The sequence below is a fragment of the Lampetra planeri genome, chromosome 26, assembly GCF_965212315.1.
Source record: "Lampetra planeri chromosome 26, kcLamPlan1.2.h2, whole genome shotgun sequence".
In the NCBI taxonomy this organism is placed as follows: domain Eukaryota; kingdom Metazoa; phylum Chordata; class Hyperoartia; order Petromyzontiformes; family Petromyzontidae; genus Lampetra; species Lampetra planeri.
The window spans coordinates 10,367,479-10,387,368 of record NC_136132.1 but is presented as its reverse complement, the minus strand read 5'-3'; the positions used below and the strand labels follow the sequence as shown (position 1 = coordinate 10,387,368).

At 45.4% G+C, this 19,890-nt stretch overlaps 1 protein-coding gene across 6 annotated transcripts; it reads right to left on the bottom strand.

Moving 5' to 3' along the window:
• Window positions 1-3,646: 3,646 nt before the first annotated feature.
• Window positions 3,647-17,490, bottom strand: LOC144727726 (RNA-binding protein 39-like). 6 transcript variants are annotated; one of them, XM_078606771.1, is made up of 20 exons: window positions 16,933-17,241; window positions 15,375-15,422; window positions 14,843-14,923; window positions 13,781-13,846; window positions 13,590-13,639; window positions 12,991-13,029; window positions 12,252-12,422; window positions 11,460-11,513; window positions 11,148-11,210; window positions 8,627-8,744; window positions 7,854-8,006; window positions 7,428-7,574; window positions 7,191-7,256; window positions 6,688-6,892; window positions 6,476-6,565; window positions 6,291-6,363; window positions 5,591-5,696; window positions 5,169-5,247; window positions 4,413-4,509; window positions 3,647-4,197 (listed from the first exon to the last, which is right to left on the bottom strand). In XM_078606771.1, the coding sequence occupies exons 3-20, from the start codon at window positions 14,894-14,896 to the stop codon at window positions 4,182-4,184; spliced, it is 1,647 nt and encodes a 548-aa protein (XP_078462897.1). In that variant the 5' UTR covers window positions 14,897-14,923; window positions 15,375-15,422; window positions 16,933-17,241; the 3' UTR covers window positions 3,647-4,181. The 6 variants fall into 6 exon arrangements, with proteins under 6 accessions (XP_078462897.1, XP_078462898.1, XP_078462899.1 ...); XM_078606772.1 differs by lacking the exons at window positions 12,991-13,029; window positions 13,781-13,846 and adding an exon at window positions 11,698-11,772 and having other exon boundaries at window positions 16,933-17,363; XM_078606773.1 differs by lacking the exons at window positions 12,991-13,029; window positions 13,781-13,846; window positions 16,933-17,241 and adding an exon at window positions 17,358-17,490.
• Between the last annotated feature and the right edge of the window lie 2,400 nt (window positions 17,491-19,890).

Genomic DNA, 19,890 nt, shown 5'->3' with positions numbered 1-19,890 from the left:
TCAGTGCCTACCTTATTGCAGACCAATTCAGACCTTATTGGTCACTCCGTGCCCTCAACGTTCATCTTTCAAAGTCCCATCACAAGGGAGAAACACAAATACAATTTAAAAAATTGCCCGTTTTGAAACGGCACTTTTATAAATTGATTTTCATTCGTTTACCGCGATTCCTAATGTGAGTGACAAAGCGAACCCATGCCCCCCCCCCCCCCACACAAATATAGAAGTTTTAAGCTTATCTTTTTTCTTTCTCTCTGGCGACTTGTTTTCTCTGCCTGTGTCCTCTTTAGAATGTTCACACTTAAATTCTAACTTAGCAATCTTTGAAATACGTAATCAACCAGGCTATGCGTTAATTGTGTGTTGACCGACCCTCTGTGTTGTATTACATTACATTTCGATATTTTACTAGGTTATTTAATTTTAGTGTGTCTTTCTCCTGATTTTCAGGCTTGCTTGCCGTGTCATCGTACTTGCAGCACCACGTCTGTTGACCACTCATTGATATGCTAATTTTTTCTCTAACCCCCCTCCCTCTCTCTGCCTCCGCCCCCCCCCCTCTGTCTATTTAAGGCCACCCCACAGAGACGATCACCCCTCTCTGTTACCTGTGTTGCTCTCGCTATGTATCTTGGTGATATCTGTCTGCTAATATGTCTGTCTATAGTTTTCTGGTTAGATTTTATGTCGCTATTTCATTATACCTGATCATGATTGCTTGTGTTGCAATCGAAACGTCGTATTCTATTATTCACTTTAATTTATTATTTTATCTTTAGACGTGGCTTAACCGAAAGAACCAAATAATAATTCCTGCAGTCACGAAAGTTCTAAAATTAAGATTGAAGTCAAACTCCGCCCATGCTCTTGCCCCACCTAATCTCGCTTCGCTCAAATCTTCCTCTGACCCATCCCGTCCTCACCGCTCCCAATCTCTAGTGCCCACTTCTCTGCCTTCCCTCACCTTGCGCCCATCTCGCTCGCTCGTTCCTGTTCCCTTCTCGTCCCCCATTCACTGAACAAACTCCCACTGCAGCACAGAAAACAACTCACAATAACCCATCTCGTCTCCCGAGCCCATCCTGCTACGACTTTACCCCCTGCCGCCCAGCTCTGACCAGCCCTACCCCTATCACTCCCCATATCGATGCCCCTAATGCAGTGGCGTAACTACATTATCAGCTCAGGGGGTGCAGCAGTCGGTCGCACATTCGCACCCAGGCTATTATATACCGCGGCTCCGCTTGTCTCATCACATTATTACGCTCACGGTCTCAAACATTTAATGCTGTCGGGGTGCTCCGTTTTCGCAAAATGCAACCACTACAGCTCCCTAGTACCTCTTTGCAATATTACTAAACTGCTTTAATGAAATTAAAATGAAACGTGGAACCGAAATGAAAGCATTTTCATTAAAACAATAACTTGAAACCGCGTTTTAAATAAGTTTGTTCTTTTACATTGTTGTGGAAAACATATCTCACTAGCCTTTTGCCCGTCTAAGGACGGGTGTATTGCAGTAAATCTGAAACTTGCAAGCGAAAAGCAGACCGGCGACGTGATATTCATTGCATTAATGCGTGTGCAATTTGTAAGGGCGCGGTGACACAGACTTATTTCATTTGAAGGTGATAATCCCTTGTTCATCACGACGTCCTTTTTACTTCTGTCTCAACAGCGTTACGGAGATCGCGTGACTTGAGGGTTCTGCCTTTGTAGTGAGGGTTGTGAGTTGACGCCGAGGGGGGAGGAGGCGCCTCGCCCCCCCCCCATGTGGAGTGACGTCACCCGCTAATTATTAATGAGGGGGTGTCTATTTGGAGGACGTCACCTTATAATGATTATTAATGACGGGGGCTGTTCGATATGGAGTTACGTCACATGCTCATGATTATTAATGAGGGGGGGGGGTCCATTTGGAGGATATCACCTGTTCATGATTATTAATGAGGGGGGCTGTTCGATGTGGAGTTACGTCACATGCTCATGATTATCAATGAGGGGGGGGTCCATTTGGAGGATATAACCTGTTCATGATTATTAATGAGGGGGGCTGTTCGATGTGGAGTGACGTCACCTGCTCATGATTATTAATGAGGGGGGGTCCATTTGGAGGATATCACCTGTTCATGATTATTAATTAGGGGGGCTGGCCGACGTGGAGTGATCTCAACGTTTAACCTACACACTACAATATACACGACACGATACACTACACTTATACAGGTAGGAACAACAGGTTCCACACTGCCCACCAGGGATTATTTGTCTGTCTGTCGTGCACGAATGCGCTGTCCAACCAAGTTCCTATCTGCCCACTCGGAAAGAACGTGTTAATAGTCTGCACTATTTATCTCAACCACTTTGCATCATATGTACATTTAAAAATAATTGATGCAAAGCACCTTGGATAAATGAACGATACAAATCTAGATACGACGGTCTACATTCTTGGTTGGTTTGTGTTTGTTTTAGCCGGGCAAGGGATTGAGAACTCCGGCATGCGAGCATGACCGCGTCTGGGTAGTTCAGGGCATTTGTGGCCAACCAGGCAGCCACCTCCCTGGAGCTTGGCCGCCCTATGAACTTTATTTATGGTGATTTCGAAAACGTTTTGGTTTAGCCATGTTTTGTTTGTTGTAGTACAGAGTTAGACTGATAACTTCAATCTAAATTGTCTGATGGTTATTGTTTGACTTGCATCCCACTGGGATTTTTGCACAGCGTTGATACACGGTGCTTTTTCTAGAAGACTTTGCTGTTTTTTCCTGGATTTTTCTGTTTGCGCGTAGTCACTTTAAGATGTTTCTTGTTCATATTTTTGTTTGTTGCGGTTGCACCCGATTCAAGAGCCTAATGGCTCACAGGGCTATACCTAATACATGAAACTGGGCTACTCCAGGTAGCTTATAGACTGTCTCAGGGGTGCACCTCTACTCATGGCACCCACACTCGTCAAATACACGCGTACAAAGCTGGCTGGAAGCTGGCTGCCAATCTGTAAGGGTGCAGAGACCATAGGTAGGGTTTTATGGGAGTCAGACTGCATTGTACATTGCACAAGCGTGATTGTGAAGGTGTGGCAGGGTGAATACTTCACATATTTAGGATTTTTCATGTGTTCACTTATCAACGTATTTTTAGGTCACATTGTTGTAATGTCATTTAAGTATTAAATGTCTCCATAATACAGGTTTTTTTATATACATTTTCTATAGTATTTTGAACTTAGTATGTTAAAGTCGTAATTTTCTATTTCCTTAACCCATTAAAAAAATCATATCTTTTTTGGTTAATACCAACGTTAATCCAAAAGTTTTTTTTTTTAAACGCATCTTTAAGGCGTGCCATGCAGACCACTAAAATGTTGCACATCCTGAAACTGACGCTATAATGCACGTGATTCAAGCCCCGTCGCATTCTGCGCGTTCACATTTGTTGTTGAAAAAGGTCTACATTTTACTTGGGTGTGGATTCGTGTCAATGTTGACGATGCTTATTCCCGTTAACTTTTTGCACCAAACAATTCAGAATATGGTGTACTTAAGACGTATTGGTTTCCTTTTGCCGGTTATGTCTGGAGGTGCTGTAGCATAGGTCTGGTGTGCAGGAGTTCCAATCTCCACGAAAGCAGTCTACGAGGAACAACTTTCGAAGAATGTGTTTATTTGAAACCATCTCTTTACAAACTTTAAACATTTTGAAAAAAATTACCAGCGATTACAGTGTAGGATTCCTGACAAAATAACACAAAACATAGCAAACAAAGGCTTGAGAGCTCACAGAGCCACACACCCCCAACTTTATACAAGATTATTTTTTTAACAAAGCAGATGGCGATAATTACTGGAACAGCCACCAATGACAGGAGGTATCACTGAAATATTTACCGAAAATGCTTAAAAAAACATTAATTCAAAAAGCTACAGAGTTAAACCATTCAAACACCAAATTGTGTGGAACTTTCACACCAAGGCAAGCACCGTCGGTGACTTGGCCTACGTCTGTATGTTATGTAATTATTATTATTTTCGGTTCTAAAAGTCAGGAATACCACAGCTGCTATTGGAGGGTTGTAAGTACAAGCCAACGAGGTCACCGCCCCGGGCCCCCACGCGGCTCCGTGTGGAATGTCTCTCTCCTCCAGGACGTTGTCGCCATTTCTCGTTGCCTGCCCCCCCTCAAATGCCTTGAGAGCTGCATACGCAAGCGGACACAGGGAGACGGCGGCAGTCAAGCAGGGCTGAAGCCCGCACGTACATGCACGACGCCCCGGAGCTACAAATGGTCAATCTCTATCTCCGGTGTAAAAATAGCATGGGCTGTGGTTTGTTGACGCTGCAGTTTCGTTTGCGAGCACCGCTGCGGAGAGAGGGGAGGGGACAAAGGGGAGGGCGGTGTGGCGCAGTCACCTCCTGACGGGAAACAGCAGCTGGGTTGCCATGGTCGAGTCCGGGAAGAGGTTGTGGTAGGTTGGAACCGGCACAAAGGCCGCGGTGATCATTTTCCCTGAAAGGCAACGAGTGGGCCACATGCAGGTGGAATGAGTTAACAACCACTCCAGGAAAAAGAACAAATGGCTGGAAATGTTTGGATTGGTTGATTGAAACGGGTCCTTATTGCTCTCTATACGTGTGTTGCATTGTGAACCTAAGGCTAGATTAAGAAAAATAGCATTTGGTAATTCACCCATCCACAGTGGATAATTAATTGGTGACATGCCTCCAACCACCATGAACACAAAGCTGTGGCAATGCGATTGTGTCACTTGGCAGAGAAATGCAGGTTCTCTGAGCTGCAGGACAGTCTGATTCAGAATATTTATTCTGGAGGAATCCGAGGAGCTATAAATCTATGTTTCACAAATATCCAGTAGTTTCACTGATATCCAGTAGATTAAGAACTGCACAAATATTATTGTAACGAAGCACATCGATTCGCGAAGGTCAAGACTACTTTTCACAAGGGCCTTGTTTTGGTTTGTATAACCAATGCTTGTTGTTTTTTAATCGGTATTTTGTTTAGCGTGAGGGGAAACCAGCATACGCACAAATAATGAAACTAACCACTGCTGCAAAAGCAGTATATTCTCAGGTGCCCCCCACCACATACGCCTCCATTATCATGAGTGTGGGGTCACAGGGGGTTAAACACAAGGCAGGACTCACCAGCGAACCACCGTCCGTGCAGGGCGTTGACGGTGGCGATGGCGGACGCAACTGAGGAACACTTCACGTACACGTTACCCTGCGCACATGTCATGGCCGGAGAAGCATCAGCATTAGACCCGCCGGGACAACTAAGCTGACCACCAACGCGACGGTGCACCATGCACTACCCTCCCGCCAGCAAATGGACTTGACTCCCTCTCTCTTTTACAGGTGTGTTGCTTCAGTCACTCGCACACTTTTGTTCAAAGTAATTATACAATTTAACCCGTTCTGTCTCCCTCTACTTTTATTTTTGTGTACTCGAGTATAGATTTCTAGCTGTGCACAACCACACTCAACGGTAATGTTTTATAGTGATGATGTTGATGTATGCCAAACCAATTCAGCTGCCATCTTACAGCAATCCACGCCACGCTTACCTGGGGGGAGTTCTTATCAACGAAGATGTGCACTAGGCCACCGTGCTTCATGCACTCCGTGATGACGTCATCGCGGATGTCCTGATCCCAGGTGTGCGACTGTTCACTGTTGTACAAACACACACACACACGCGAGGTCTCACACTCCTCCCATCTATTTCATGGAAGATATATTCTCTAGTAGTGGTTCTGAACTTTTTTTGGCTACTGTATCTCTTGTTGAATTTTATTTCAACCGAGTACCCCCCCCCTTGCCTGACCCAACATAGTTCTGAGAAGTAAATGTATGAAGAATGAACATTTGAACCAATTGTCCATTTTGTGAGGTATATCCTAACTAGCTGGTAACTGCAAGCGAATAAAAACAAATTCAACAAATGCTCTACATGCATGACGTAGTTTGTTCGCACTCGTTGGTTACTCTTGTAAACCACACTGTTTACGAGTTTAGAAAGGTCTTTTATATCCTTCTCAGTTACCATATGAATAAAACATTTATTGTAGTTATTTTATTATTGCTTGATTCATGCATGATTATTCACGAATGACCCATGTATGATATAATTTCACACCTTTATAAATCACCTCACATACCTCCTGGGGACATTGCCTCGTAACCCCACGGGTCTGCGTACCCCCAGTTGAGAACCACTGCTCTAGTACAAAGTGTGGGGGGGGGTCACCAATGGGTTACACTCACCTCTCTGGAGAGAACATGTTCGACAGCTGGATACACTGTGTGGCGATGGAAGGCGGCGCAGCGTTGTTCAGCACTGTGAATAGACAAGGGCACCGAGTCACAATGTGCGTGTTCGTCCGTCAAAATTTCAAGGTAATCAATGCTGCCTTAAGATGGGAGTCCTATAAACAGACGGCAAAACTTACCCGGCATAACGGGGTTCGTGGTGCCCAGACCAAAGCCCCCAGTCATCTGCAGCGCTTGCTGGGCCGCCAGTGGAATCTGCAGCCCCGTGCCTGCATCAAAGAGCGAGATAGAAACTCAAACGAGCACCACGTGTGTCTGCCTCTTCCCCGGCACCCTCGACCACGGCGACAAAACTGTGAAGGGAGGGGGCGAGTGAAGAGCGCTTGCGTACCCTCGGCCAGTTTGGCCATGAGGTGCAGGCGTCCTGTGCTGCCCAGATCGATGCCCGTGCGCTCCAGCTCGTCGTTATCGAGGAATGAGCTGGCGCCCGAGCCGTCCGAGCGCTCCGTGACGTGGCCAACCTTCATGGGTCGCCCCGCCAGCTCGAAACCGTTGAGCTGCTCCAGTGCCTTGCGTGCGCACTCCGCGTCCGCAAACTGGTACAAGCGCAGAGAAACGAAGAATAAAGCTCCAGATCGGACAGGATGGAGGGGGAGCTTGGGCCCCAAGGGACTCGCAAATAGCCAGAGAAATAATGAACCCCTGTCATTTGGCACAAAGCAGAACATTTAAAAAAATCGATTTGGGAATATAAATTGGTTAAACAGCCGAATGCAAAGTTCACAGCACTGCCTGATGTTACACAGCATTCGGAATGGCAATGGCTCTTACGTGACGCATACAAGTTCCACACATCCACACAGACCAATGATCCGCTCTTCAGTGCGTGCTCACCGTGACAAAGCCGTAGCCCCTAGACCGGCCCGTGTCGCTGTCCATCATCAGCTGGCAGTTCTCGATCTGCATACAAGAGCACAGAGTATGCCTTTGAGTTAGGGAAAAGCATGCCAAAGTGGACACCAAAGCTACGTTTAAATTCCATTCAAGTGAACTATGGTCACAACACAGCACTTTCCCATCCATGCTACCACCAAGAGTATTGTTTATCTCATTCCAGAACGGCTGCTACACCTTGCCGAAGGGCTCGAAGATGCCCTTGAGCATGTCCTCGGTGATGTTGAAGTGTAGTGAGCCCACGTAGAGACGCATTGGCCCGGCGGTACTCTTCTGCATTGTTGCTGCAGCAGCTGCCGCTGCAGCAGCTCTGTTCTTCTCAGCCTGCAGAGTCAAGAAGACACGTGCGTTGAGGCCAACTCACCATCACCAATGATCGCAGCACCACCCAATGCTGCCAAGCAAACACTGCATGAATACAGCCAAATATACTGTACATAAAATGTTATTCGGTGTCTCACAAGAAGGGCTTAATTTCTCACTGAATATTTCTAGCGCCGCCATCACCACCACCACTGCCACCAGTGGTGATGAGGGGAGGTGTGGTAACGGTTATGAGGGACAGGCTGACTTAGGAAGTGTGGAAAAAGGGTGCAGGCTGACCTGGGAGGCCTGGACGATGATGGGCACACCAAGGAGACGCTGACCTGTCAGCCCAATGGCCAGAGACACCGAGTCCACTTCCACAAACTCGATGTAGGCGATACCCTTGGAGCGCCGGGAATTCCGATCCGAGATCATGCGCACGTCGCGCACCTGTCGAAGGGAAAGTTACGATTCCTCGTCACACGCTGGCCAGAGGAACTAGCAGTCTGCGGTGCGAGCACGAGCATTGTTGGTGCACAGAGCAACTGTCGTGTATGTCAAGAGGGCTGAACTTCTTTCACACCGTACGGAGCCAACCCTGCTCATGGGAAGTGCATCAAATAGCTTACCAAATACAAATTACATTTATAAACGATCCAGAGTAAATTAGTAAGGTTTGTCACAAACAAAACGTGCCAATTAGTTACTACTTCAGCACACTGGTGTGTTGAAAAGTACAATTCGAGTAAGAGGTTTTGCTGGTCAAGACAACTAGCTTCATGAGGCAATCGCCAGAATTGTGAAGAAAGTCCTCCTGTTTCAGTCTTAAATAGAGGGGTAAAGGTGATGTCATCACTCTGGGCCTATCAGGTGCGAAGACCGGGGGGGGGGGGGGGTAATGTAATCATATAAGTTATAATGGATCATGTTAATCTGAGAAAACGCAGGACCTATTATTATTCAACTAATCTGCTGCTTTTCACTGTCGAGTAGGAAAAGTGTGCTGGGGGACACCGGCAGAGTTCACGCAGTGTGGGCCCGAGCCCGCGAGTCCTCCATGCCACCCTCACCTTGCCCACGGCGGAGAAGAACTCCTCAAGGTCCCGGGGTCGGATTCGTGCTGCCAGCTGCATGCAGAACACCGTGCGTGCATCGCGTTCCTCGGGAGTCAGGTTATCGATGGGGGCCCTGAAGACACGCATGCACATGAATGCACGAGCGCGCACACACAGTCGACAAACAGGCGTGGCATTATGGTGACGCTGTCACAACCCTCACGAGTCAAACCAAACTCCTCTTGCCTAAACCGTGAGGGGCATGAAATCACTCCTCTGCATGACTACAGTGAGGCTCGGAGTGCTTATATAGTTTTCCCCCATACTTATTCTATTACAAATATGTTATGAGCCAAATACATTTAAAACCCATAATTTTTATATAGAGCAATGTAATATGATCCTACTTAGGAAAATTACCACTGAAAATGTATGTCAGAGGACTACTTGATGTACCTGCCCTTCAATACTATGATGCACCTTCCCATGCGCCTTGCTAGAAGCTGTCGTTGGGAAACTAAACATGTTTTTAAGGACAATATTCGAAACGTCACCTATCAAATATTTTTCCTTTTAAGGCAGTGTTATGAATTAATGTTTGGATTTTTTAAAATATATTTCTGTTGTTTGTGCATCGCTGCCAATGCAACAGCATCACCAAATAAAGTGTATAGATGTTTTAGTCCTCGGAGGTTACACAAGTTAAATTAGGTGAAAATGTGGGGTTTACGTGCGATCTTTAGCATCACCGCTGAGACCAATAACTCACTACACTTGAGAACTCAATTTAATCGCAAGCAGCCTTTTGGCTAACCATCGAACAAAGACAGTCACTGCATCGCACACTTTCAGATGCGTTTTTGCGGCCATCTAGAATGCTCTTCCTTCCGATATTAGGAAGCCATTGCAGTTATGCACTTGAAATTCATGTGAACCGAAAACTAATTTATTGAAAACGAATTTTTGCGTTTAGTTTGTGGTTCCCCCACAGCCTCCGATGAGCATGGTTGAGTACATATGGTGCGAAAGAACTTCAACATACATAAGGCTGAATCACCAAAATTGCACCCAAGATCTGAGGATTTTTCTCCAGGTCCTCAATTTTTTCCCTCCTCATTTAGAAGCATTCGTTTCGGAGTATCTGGCTGCTATACATTTCCAGATGATGCCACTTAGTTGAACTATCATTTGTGGCCAGGCCACTTCTGAAAAAATGCTCTACAGCTCAGTGGGTCTTACCTGGTAAAATAAAATAGTTTTAGTTTAGTTTACCAGTGTCAGCTCAAGTGAGCTTCATTTTCCTCCTGGCACACCAGGGGGCAGCGCATTGCAGTTACGGTAATACCTCAATATGAGAATATTCGAAAAACGACGATTATGTGCAATTAACTTTGGGATATATGACCATTAATGGGAGAAACAACTCAAGTAAAATAATACACTGCAATGAACATTATAAGATACATTTGTTGAGCATTGCGATGGGTCCCAGAATGATTTACATTCGTCTCGGCCAATCAGCACGCAGAAATGTACTATTTTAGAGCTCTGGTGTTTGATGGGCAATGCAACTAAAGACTACACTGGTGAGTGAATGTGTCTCACAGTACACTTTCTTTTATTTGTTAGTTTTTTAATTTTAATATTGTACTGTATAAAACAATATTTTCAATAGAAGTTAGCTTTAAATTTTTACTTAAAACTTTCGTGACTGCAGGAATTAATATTCTTTGGTTCTTTTGGTAAAATCGCGTAGATAGAAAAATAATAAAAAATAAATTGAATACAAATGATTAAAATAAAAACAAAAAACCATTAATGTAGAATGTAGACTGTAGCCTGGTTCTTAATCGGAGTGGACTGGCAGTCTATAATATAGACTGTAGTAATGGTTATTAAGCTGGGTGGAGTGTATTGGCATTCTATAATGTAGACTGTAGCAATGATTATTAAACTGAGTGAGCGTACTGGCAGTCGAAAATGTAGATTGTAAGAACCAGGTTAAGAACCAGGCTACAGTCTACATTATAGACTGCCAGTACACTCACCCAGCTTTATAACCATTGTTTACAGTCTGCATTCATGTTTTTTTGTTTATTATTTTATTTTTCTCATTTTTATTTTTATTCACTTTATTTTTCTCATTTTTCTATCTACGTGACTTTACCGAAAGAACCAAAGTATATAAGTTATCTTTAGTTTAAAATATGAATGGAAAGCTATTAAAGTGTTTATAGTATGACACGGTAGGTTACGAAGGCTGGAAACGCACCCTCAGTAGTGTTATTTCAATCAACGACGTTTCAACATACGATCGAACCTCCAGGAACGCATCTACTTCGTATATCGAGGTATTACTGTACTCTAGAAATGGGCAGGTACTTTGGGTGGTTGTGGGCCAGAGGCATGCCGTGCCCACCCCACTGTTAAAAAGTGTAACTTGTTGGTCGGGATGGCGCTTTTTATGAATTATTGGGCAGGGGGGGGGGGGTTTCGCGGCACAACACGAGACAGCCGACGGTTTGTGGTACTCCACCTAGTAGGGTGTGGGGGCCGCTCCTCGTGGGTCGCTGCATGGCCCATGGCAGCAGTGTTAGACCTAGCGCATGTGGGTTCGAGACAAGTGCACACAGACACGGCGGCAGCCGTCAATGGTTCTCCACACAAGAGGGCCTTCCGCACGCAACACACACGCACGGGCAACAGAGTGGGGGGACACGGGCAGAGGGAATACTGGTAGGCAGATATGCCGGGGAGACACAGGCAGAGAGGGTAGTGAGAAATAGGCGACGACAAGGCAGAGGACAGGGATGGTGCAAGAGCAGACCCACGTCCCTACTTCACTTACCTGATGGGGCTCTTCCTCCGTGGGCTTTTACTCTTGCTGCGGCCACTGCGGCGACTTGGGGAGGTTAAAACAGTATTGATATGCGGACACACAACAAACACAAAGCGACGATTAGCAACTCGGTCAGGAGAATCAATATAAATAACATTCGTCATCATTTTGGGTGGCAGGGTGGCGCAATTGTAACACTTGTGCCTCACAGCAAGAAGGGTATGGGTTCGATACCCGACCCAGGCACCTTTCTGTGTGGAGTTTGAATGTTCTCCCTTGGTTTGCATGGGTTTCCTCCGGGTTCTCCGGTTTCCTTCCATAGCTAAAAAATACATACAATGTAACTGGTATTGGCCCAACATCCAAATGGTAAAAAATAATTACCTGCGAATTGCCCAATTTAAGGACTGCACATCGCAACGTCACCCCCTACTGCGAAAACTTGGTAGGACCCTCCGGAGAGCCGGCTGAATGGGTCACTCCTGGGTAAGCGAGCGTAATTAATAACATTAACATTTATAAGCTATAAATTGGGTAAACTTGACATTCATGGCCCGTTTATAATGGCCTTTTTGTTAAAAAACAAATGTCAACTGGGGGGATAACCCCACCATCCCTGAATTTTGCACAGGATTAAGGATAGCACTATACAATAAAAGTGTGCTTGTGGGTTGCTTAGAGACGCACACTTTATCATGAATCGCATGCCGCATCCTACATCTGTTTTTTTCAGACATGCTGCGCACCAGAGCGCAGTGTGTGGCGGTGGGAGGGGAGGTGCGACGAAGTGGCAGAACGTACAAACTGGGGCTCCTGAATTTGCCGTGGTCCCCACTGCCGCCCCCGTGCCGGTGGCCCCGGCTCCGGGAGCGGCTTCGCCGCCGCCCGTGACTCCGGCTTCGCCCCTCGCGATTCCGGCCGGGTTTACCATCGCGCCGGTCGCGACTGCGACTACGACGCTTGTCTCGGCTCCTGCTGAAACGAGACGGAGACGCATGCACACACACTCACGTGTCCATGTCATGTGTACCCCGTGACCTGAGCAGCTGAGAGTTGTATAGCTTTGATCACCAAGGTTGTCAAGCAAAGGGCCAAAAACTCCAAGCTACTGGCAACAAACAACACTATTGAAGGTGTAATATGAGTTAATACGTTTCTTGAATTGAGTGTGGTTTAGCAGCGGATCCAAGCTAATTGGGAGGGGATGTTGGGGGAAATTGCACCTCCAGTAAACAGCCCAAAAAATGTACATTTACCAGAAAATGTACAATTAATATTGGAGAAATTCATATATGCGCCTCTGGTACGGTTGTAAGAACGTGGGAAAAGAGAATGGGAGGCAATTCTGCATTAAGCAGTGCGAGGTAAGAAGCCAAATTGTCTGGGTTGGGATTTAACTCAACGATTGATCAAGCTGTTCACGTAACACGATCAAAAATAACTGCATTTTTGAATCGCTGTTAACGCTCGATTAGCCATGGGTTGCAGATTGACGAAGGGGCTGTAAATTATCCATTATATTTATTTAACAACGATCTACCTCCTCTTTCGCTCTCTGCTTCTGCTGCGGCTCCGCTTTCTGAAAACAGAAAAGAGAGCCGCAAGGAATGACAATGAAAACGCTCTATTCCTCATCGAAGTAACGTATTAAATTCAGTCAGTTCATTGTTTTTACGGGCACACACGCACATACCACAGCAATTGTAAAATATAAAAATGTGATCTCTGATTGTGTGCTGAGCAATGTGAAATTGTAGCAATGTAGTGTGTTCAAAGTTTAAAATGCTGGGTCTTAATCAGTGTCAGCAATTGTAGCCACACATCACAACACAGAGGCATTGTACCCGGACAACCCCTAGACCACATACCTTTTTCTTGGGGAACGGTAATCAAGGGAAAGCCATTACATCATTTAGCGACACCTAATTACAACGAACATTGGTTATCAAGAGGCCAGACGTACACACTTTATAAAAACAAACATCTATAATGTTTTTTTAAAGCCGCGTTTAACAAGTATACTTTTTAGATATTTTAACAAACACACCAAATGTGCTCACTAAGTCTTGCAAGACAAAATCTTAGCAAGAAAGAAGCATATAGCACAACATCTCAATGCAAAAAGAGGTAGGAACTCACTTTTTGGATTTTTCTCCAGAAGAGTGAATGGCAGAGCTCTTTTTCTCTTCCTATGCAGGTCGACATAACAGCGGCATAACGTTGCGTTCACATCAATCAACAGGGACGGGGTAACACGCAGTGAGAGCACAAAGAGGGGGGACATGTATGGTCAGTGTCACGAAGAACTGTACTGCGGTGCATTTACGCACGCCGAGGTAGCTGAAGGGCACATCGCTAGCCGCCGCAGCCGCAACCTTGTCCGCCGCGCTTACATTCTGCCGAGACAAACAGTAATGCAATAGCGGACACGGGTGGGCACAACGATGAGCCGAAATCATGCGCAGGGGACTGGCCCCCCCGAGGGTGACAGTTAAAATAAAATCGATATCTTTATGGGAACTTAAAAAACAGGGCCAGTTTGTCCAAAAATGTGCTGGTGAAATTTAAATAAAAATTTACGCGGCAATTCGGCTTTTCAATTACACAATTCAAATGTCGCTTAACGAGCATCGTAGCACTAAATGAGCCACGTACGGTACCGTACAATTATTCCACATTCCACACACACACCCACACTTCAAGTGATGTTCCAAACTTGAGGTCAAAGAAACTTCCATTTTCTGCAATCTACTCACCTGGAAACCCGAAACAAAAGGGGGCACATTAAGAATTGCAGTTCCGATAAGACCCTCCAGCTATTTCTTGAACTTACATTAGCACCCTGCAAAATTCACAACTTTCTTTTACACGTCTCACGCATTTCAGGACATTTAAAAAAAATCAAATGTAAAACCCGAAAAGTCTACCATACAGATGTGTAACAGGGGGAAGTTCTAAATCCGTTCATAAGTAATGCGCATGAAAACTGCAATTGTGCATATCAAAAGTATTTGTTTGAGGGCACATACCTTGGCAATGGCAGGTCAAATCCTGCACAATAACCATTCCAGTCTTGTACCGCTTAGCGTAACTCTGGGATGGCTTAGGCATCTAGGAAGAGTGAATTGCTTCATTTGGTTGCTCTCAATCAACATCGATATTGGAATTAAAGAACATTTAACAATAACATAACTGCACTTTAAAGTTTAAACCCTAAACACAAAACCATTAACGAGGACCACTGCCTTCTACTGCCTCTGTTAGGACAACAGCAGCCAATAGGAAGCCAGTGATGCCTGAAGGTGGCATGCAGCGAACTGCTCAACAGCACGTTCTAGTCCTTAATAGTTTACACTGAGTGTGTTAGAACATGGCACCGCAGAAACACCCACCTCCTTCATAAACGGTGCCTCTAGCATTGCTTCTATATCCCAGTCGTCAGCCATGGCGACTTGGCAAGTGCGTGGCTGCTGCTGCAGAACAAAAAAAACAGTAATTTACACGAGTGGCACATCATGACGCTATAACACCTGTACATGCAACTGCTAAACTATACCTTTTGTATCCATGTCTATCGTTTACCTTGTCTCCATCTCTCTCAAAGCTGGTGCCTGTTTATTGTGTTTCCACGTCTCTAATCTGTATCTTTCTGTTACTGCGAGCCATATATCTTTGTGGGCCATAAGTATGGACGAGATGTTTACCGTGGGTGGCCAGTAGAAAAACAAATGCATTTCAAAGTACTAAAATGTAGAAATACCTCTTTCTCCAAACACCAACATTTTATAAAACTCTTTCTGATGGGGAGTCGAAGAGTTTTGAAAATGCTCATATTGAACAGTCCTGAGCTGTCAATATTAAATGGTGCTGCATGAAAAAAGCAAATTGTATAGTATGGCCTTGAGGCCTTTTTTCCAAACTTACTCAATGAGAAAAATCTCCGATCGCTATGCGTTTGCCCTCGTGTATTTGCTGTGGAGACAAAAAACAGAGTAGTGTTATGGCATGACCAGGAAGCATGTTTGACAAATGGATTATACGCTTATGCATCAACTACCACGACTTGTGCAAAATGACCGCTACCATTTTAAACTGAACAGTTTGTCCTTATATTCTTTGGGTCTTTCGGTAAAATGATTTTCTTTGAACCTATCTATGTGACTTTACCGAAAGACCCCCACGTGACTTTACCGAAAGACCCAAATAATATGAATTCCTGCAGTCACGAAAGCTTTAAGTTGTACTTATTTAAAATTAGCTTTTTGTTTAGAAAGCCCCCGTCTCAATGGCCTCTTGGTTTTTATTAGGGTCTATAATACTACTATTAATGTAGTACGTCACGACAAGCAGTAGACTTAGGTGCTACTAATCTTGATTTGAAGCTTTCGTGACCGCAGTAATCCATACTCTTTGGTTCTTTCGGTAAAGTCACGTACGTGACTTGAGTTAGGTGCTAATCTTTATACTTTTTAGAACTGTATTTCAGGTTCATGTGTCAAAAACAAATTGCTCATACACTACACTAAATAAAAAGGGGTAAATACATCACTTTATTCTGTCCCTCATAATGGTTCGACGTTTTGACTGGATGGCCTACTTCAGAATGAGTAAACTTAAATCTAGATTAACACAATACATTACTGTATCATTATTATTAAATTCGGTATCACGCTGGCAAGTACGAGGTCTTCAAAGTTGCATTGGGACAATTACCTTGTTAGGAAATTTAACTTGAAATGCCAAAGTGAACGTAACTGAACGGTACCAATAATATAAAATAATATATTAGTACACGTGCAAATACCCCCGCGAATTGTACCTAGATTTAAACGGTAATCTGAAGCGAAGTAGAAAATAACCAAATACTGTATCCATAAACTGCCAATTTAATATATAGAAGCTTAAGTGCGCCACAGTTTCATGTGAAGAGGAAACTAATCGTGTTTAGTTTAGGTTATTTAAATGGTATTGTCCCTCAGGGCAAATGAAAGAGGTTATCTATATTAATAAAATACGTCAACTCCAGACAACCCTAGTTAAGTATCCCTTGGTTTGCATTTAGATATGAAACCAAGATGAAAAGTAACAATTGATAAATGAAATATTTACACACGAACTAAGTGAAACTCATACAAAGCCACGTTTTGGTTAAGGAAGAGAACTCGCTTGATGTGATTTAAGGCCACTGACCCCAAGCCTCACACGCGTTCGCATAAACACAAACTCCTTCTAACAAATTAAAAACACCCAAACCAATAACACCACCACGAGGCATTACGCAGCTTACATTTATACTGAACGCGATTGTAACAAAATAAAAACAACTTAAGAACCGCTACTCAAAGCGCGGGAATCACTAGGCCTGAGGCCTAGGGTGAAGCCTACGGCCTAGGCCTCCACCTTCACCGCGCCCCCAACAAAATCACTCGCGCCCGAGACGCTTCGCACGACGTTACTAAACTTCGCGACAATCGCCACTTACACGACTCCAACTCTAAACTCGGGGGAGTTTGCGACTAACTCGGGTTTTCTTTTACGATCGAGAGGCGTGACACATCAGCGCGACGCGACACAAATCCACCTCGCTCCCGCGGGCTTCAGGCCTCCAACTCAACTCGAGCTCAGGCAGACTCTTCCTTAATGGCTCAACGTTGTCTCCCCTCCAAATTAATCTTTTAACTGCGTGATCGCACAAACTTTAAAACGGCAACGCCTCATCGGTCCTTTCACAACCGACGTGCGAGTTAGACCCCGGGCGTCGCCCGACCCTGACCCTCGGCTCTCTCGCGGCCTGTTCTGGCTTCCCCCAACAGCGCCCGCACGGAAGCCGTCGTGGAGGCGACAATTACAGCAGCGAAAGGCGACACCAAAGCCAACACAGCGGCTGAAGAAGTGCGAGAAGCGAACCTGCAAGGAGGCCGAGAGGCCGAGAAGGTGAGGGCGGAGTTCAAGTTACGGGTGCTGTGGTGGCCGCTCAGCGGCTACGCGGCGCCATGCGTGGGGTCTCCCGAGCCGAGGTTCAGGGGCCACGCGGTTCTTGGGGTTCGATGGCAGTGGGGAGCGCAGTGCTGGGTGTGGGCAGCAGAGGGCAGCGTCAGAGGGGTCCATGGTTGTGCTGCATACTGCCCTGGCCACACACGTTTGTGACTGACCCCCACATCTGTGACTGCCCCCCTCGTCTATGAATGCCCCCCCATATCTGTGACTGCCCTGTCCACCCAAGCCTGTGACTGTCCCCCACGTTGTGACTACTGTCCCCCACGTTGTGACTGCTCCTCACGCCTGTGATTGCTGCCACCCACGTCTGTGACTGCCCTGTCCCCCCACGTCTGTGACTGTGCTGTGTGCCATGCCTGGGACTGCGGTCCCCCCACGTCTGGGATTGCCCTGTCCTGTACTCACAAGTGTGTATCCACCTGATGCTCACACACCTCGACTGGCTTTATCACTTGCATGTGAACATTCTAAGTGACTTTTACTTGACACGTTGGTCTGATTTCCAGCACCAACACTTGCAGGCCTCTTTCCAGACATTTTAGGGCTAAGATGCTAAGAAAAAATGAGGAGCAAACACGTCGGCGGACAATGATAAAACTGAACAAATATTGTAATAACATTGTCAAAATTACGAAAACATTATACATGTACTCGTGACCATGAATAGTGATAACACTATGTAACACAATTTTTGTTCCTGGGTATTAAGTGTTATTTCCTAATTGCTTATGCCTAGAAAGTATAGAAAACTATACTGTCCTTGGTAGTGGTGTTGAAAGTGGAGTATATCCTGGTAGAAGCGCTCGCCTTGCTCCTTCGAGTACGCTTCAATGTTCTCCTTGAATTTATCAAGATGAGCATCAAGGATGTGGACTTTGAGGGACATCCTACGACCATTGTGCCGTAGTTCTTCACCAGAGTCTCAACCAGCTCCACAGTTGTCGACCTTATGATTTCCCAGGAAGCCACAAAGCACTGCGAAAAAGCTGTTCCAAGCCGTTTTCTCCTTACTAGTGAGCTTCTTGGGGAATTCATTGCACTCCAGGATCTTCTTTATCTGTGGTCTGATGAAGACACCAACTTTGACCTTTGCCTTAGACAGCTTAGGGAAGAAGTCTTGAAGGTACTTGAAGGCTGCCGACTCCTTATCTACAACTCTGACAAATTGTTTCATAAGGCCAAATTTGATGTGCAGTGGTGGCATCTGCACCTTCTGGGGGTCCACCAGTGGCTCCCACTTGACGTTGTTCCTCCCCACAGAGAACTCGGTCCGCTGTGGCCAGTCTCACCTGTGGTAGTGCGCCTTGGTGTCCCTGCTGTCCCAAAGGCAAAGATAGCAGGGAAACTTGGTAAAACCGCCTTAGAGACCCATCAGGAATGTCACCATTTTGAAGTCTCTGATGACGTCCCAGCCGTACTCATCATACTTCAAGGCGTCCAGCAAGGTCTTGATGCTGTTGTAATCCTCTTTGAGATGCACCGAGTGAGCCAGGGGAAGAGACGGGTACTTATTACAATTATGGAGCAGCACGGCTTTGAGCCTCCTCGATGAGCTGTCAATGAATAGGCACCACTCATTTTGGTTACAGACGATTTCGATTGCCTAGAACAGACTGGTCACATTGTGGCAGAAGCAGAGCCCATCTTGACGGATGAAGGAGCTACAAAAAGGTTGATGTTTCCTCTGATCTGCGACTTGCACACTTTAATCCAACAAGTTCCACTGCTTGAGCCAAGATGTCATAAGCTCGGCATTAAACTTGGTGAGACCAAGATCTCTGATCAAGTCGTTAAGGTATTTTGGTTGGGGTAGTATGGGTTTCTCTCCTCAGCTCCACCTCTGAAATTGTCATCTGTATCTACATCTTCCTTGCTCTCTGACTTGCTGCGCTCTTCTAAAGATGGCTGCTTTCTCTCCGGAGTGGGTACGGGGAGCTCATGGCAGTGTGGCACCGGGGCGATGGATGAAGAAAGGGCCGGATACGTGATAGCAGGTGCATTCTTGCCAGTCCGACGTTTGGTAGGGTCCATGAAGAAGTAGCAGTTGCTTGAGTGGCGAGTGGGTTCCCGCTAAATTCTTGGGATAGCGAACTTCATGGCTCTCTTTTCCCCTCTGTCCCCTCCTACAAAAATAAATTTATTTCACCCATGACTAATGTGTAAGAGATTCTCTTACACATTTTTCATATATATTTTTTCAATAACATTGAAAATTGTAAACATTTTTCAATGAAAAACGTTAACAATTTTACAAATTTATAACATAAAATTCCGAGCAACAATTGTCCATCTTACCTTCCAGAGTTTTTTGCATTGCTCGCAGGTGAAAGTAGGTGCCCAGTGTTTGTCTTGATCCCCGACAGGCATGTCGAAATATGCCTTGTAGGCCTCACACATCTTAGCAGATGCTTCCCCAGAGTACTTTTTCGCTAATCTTGATAAA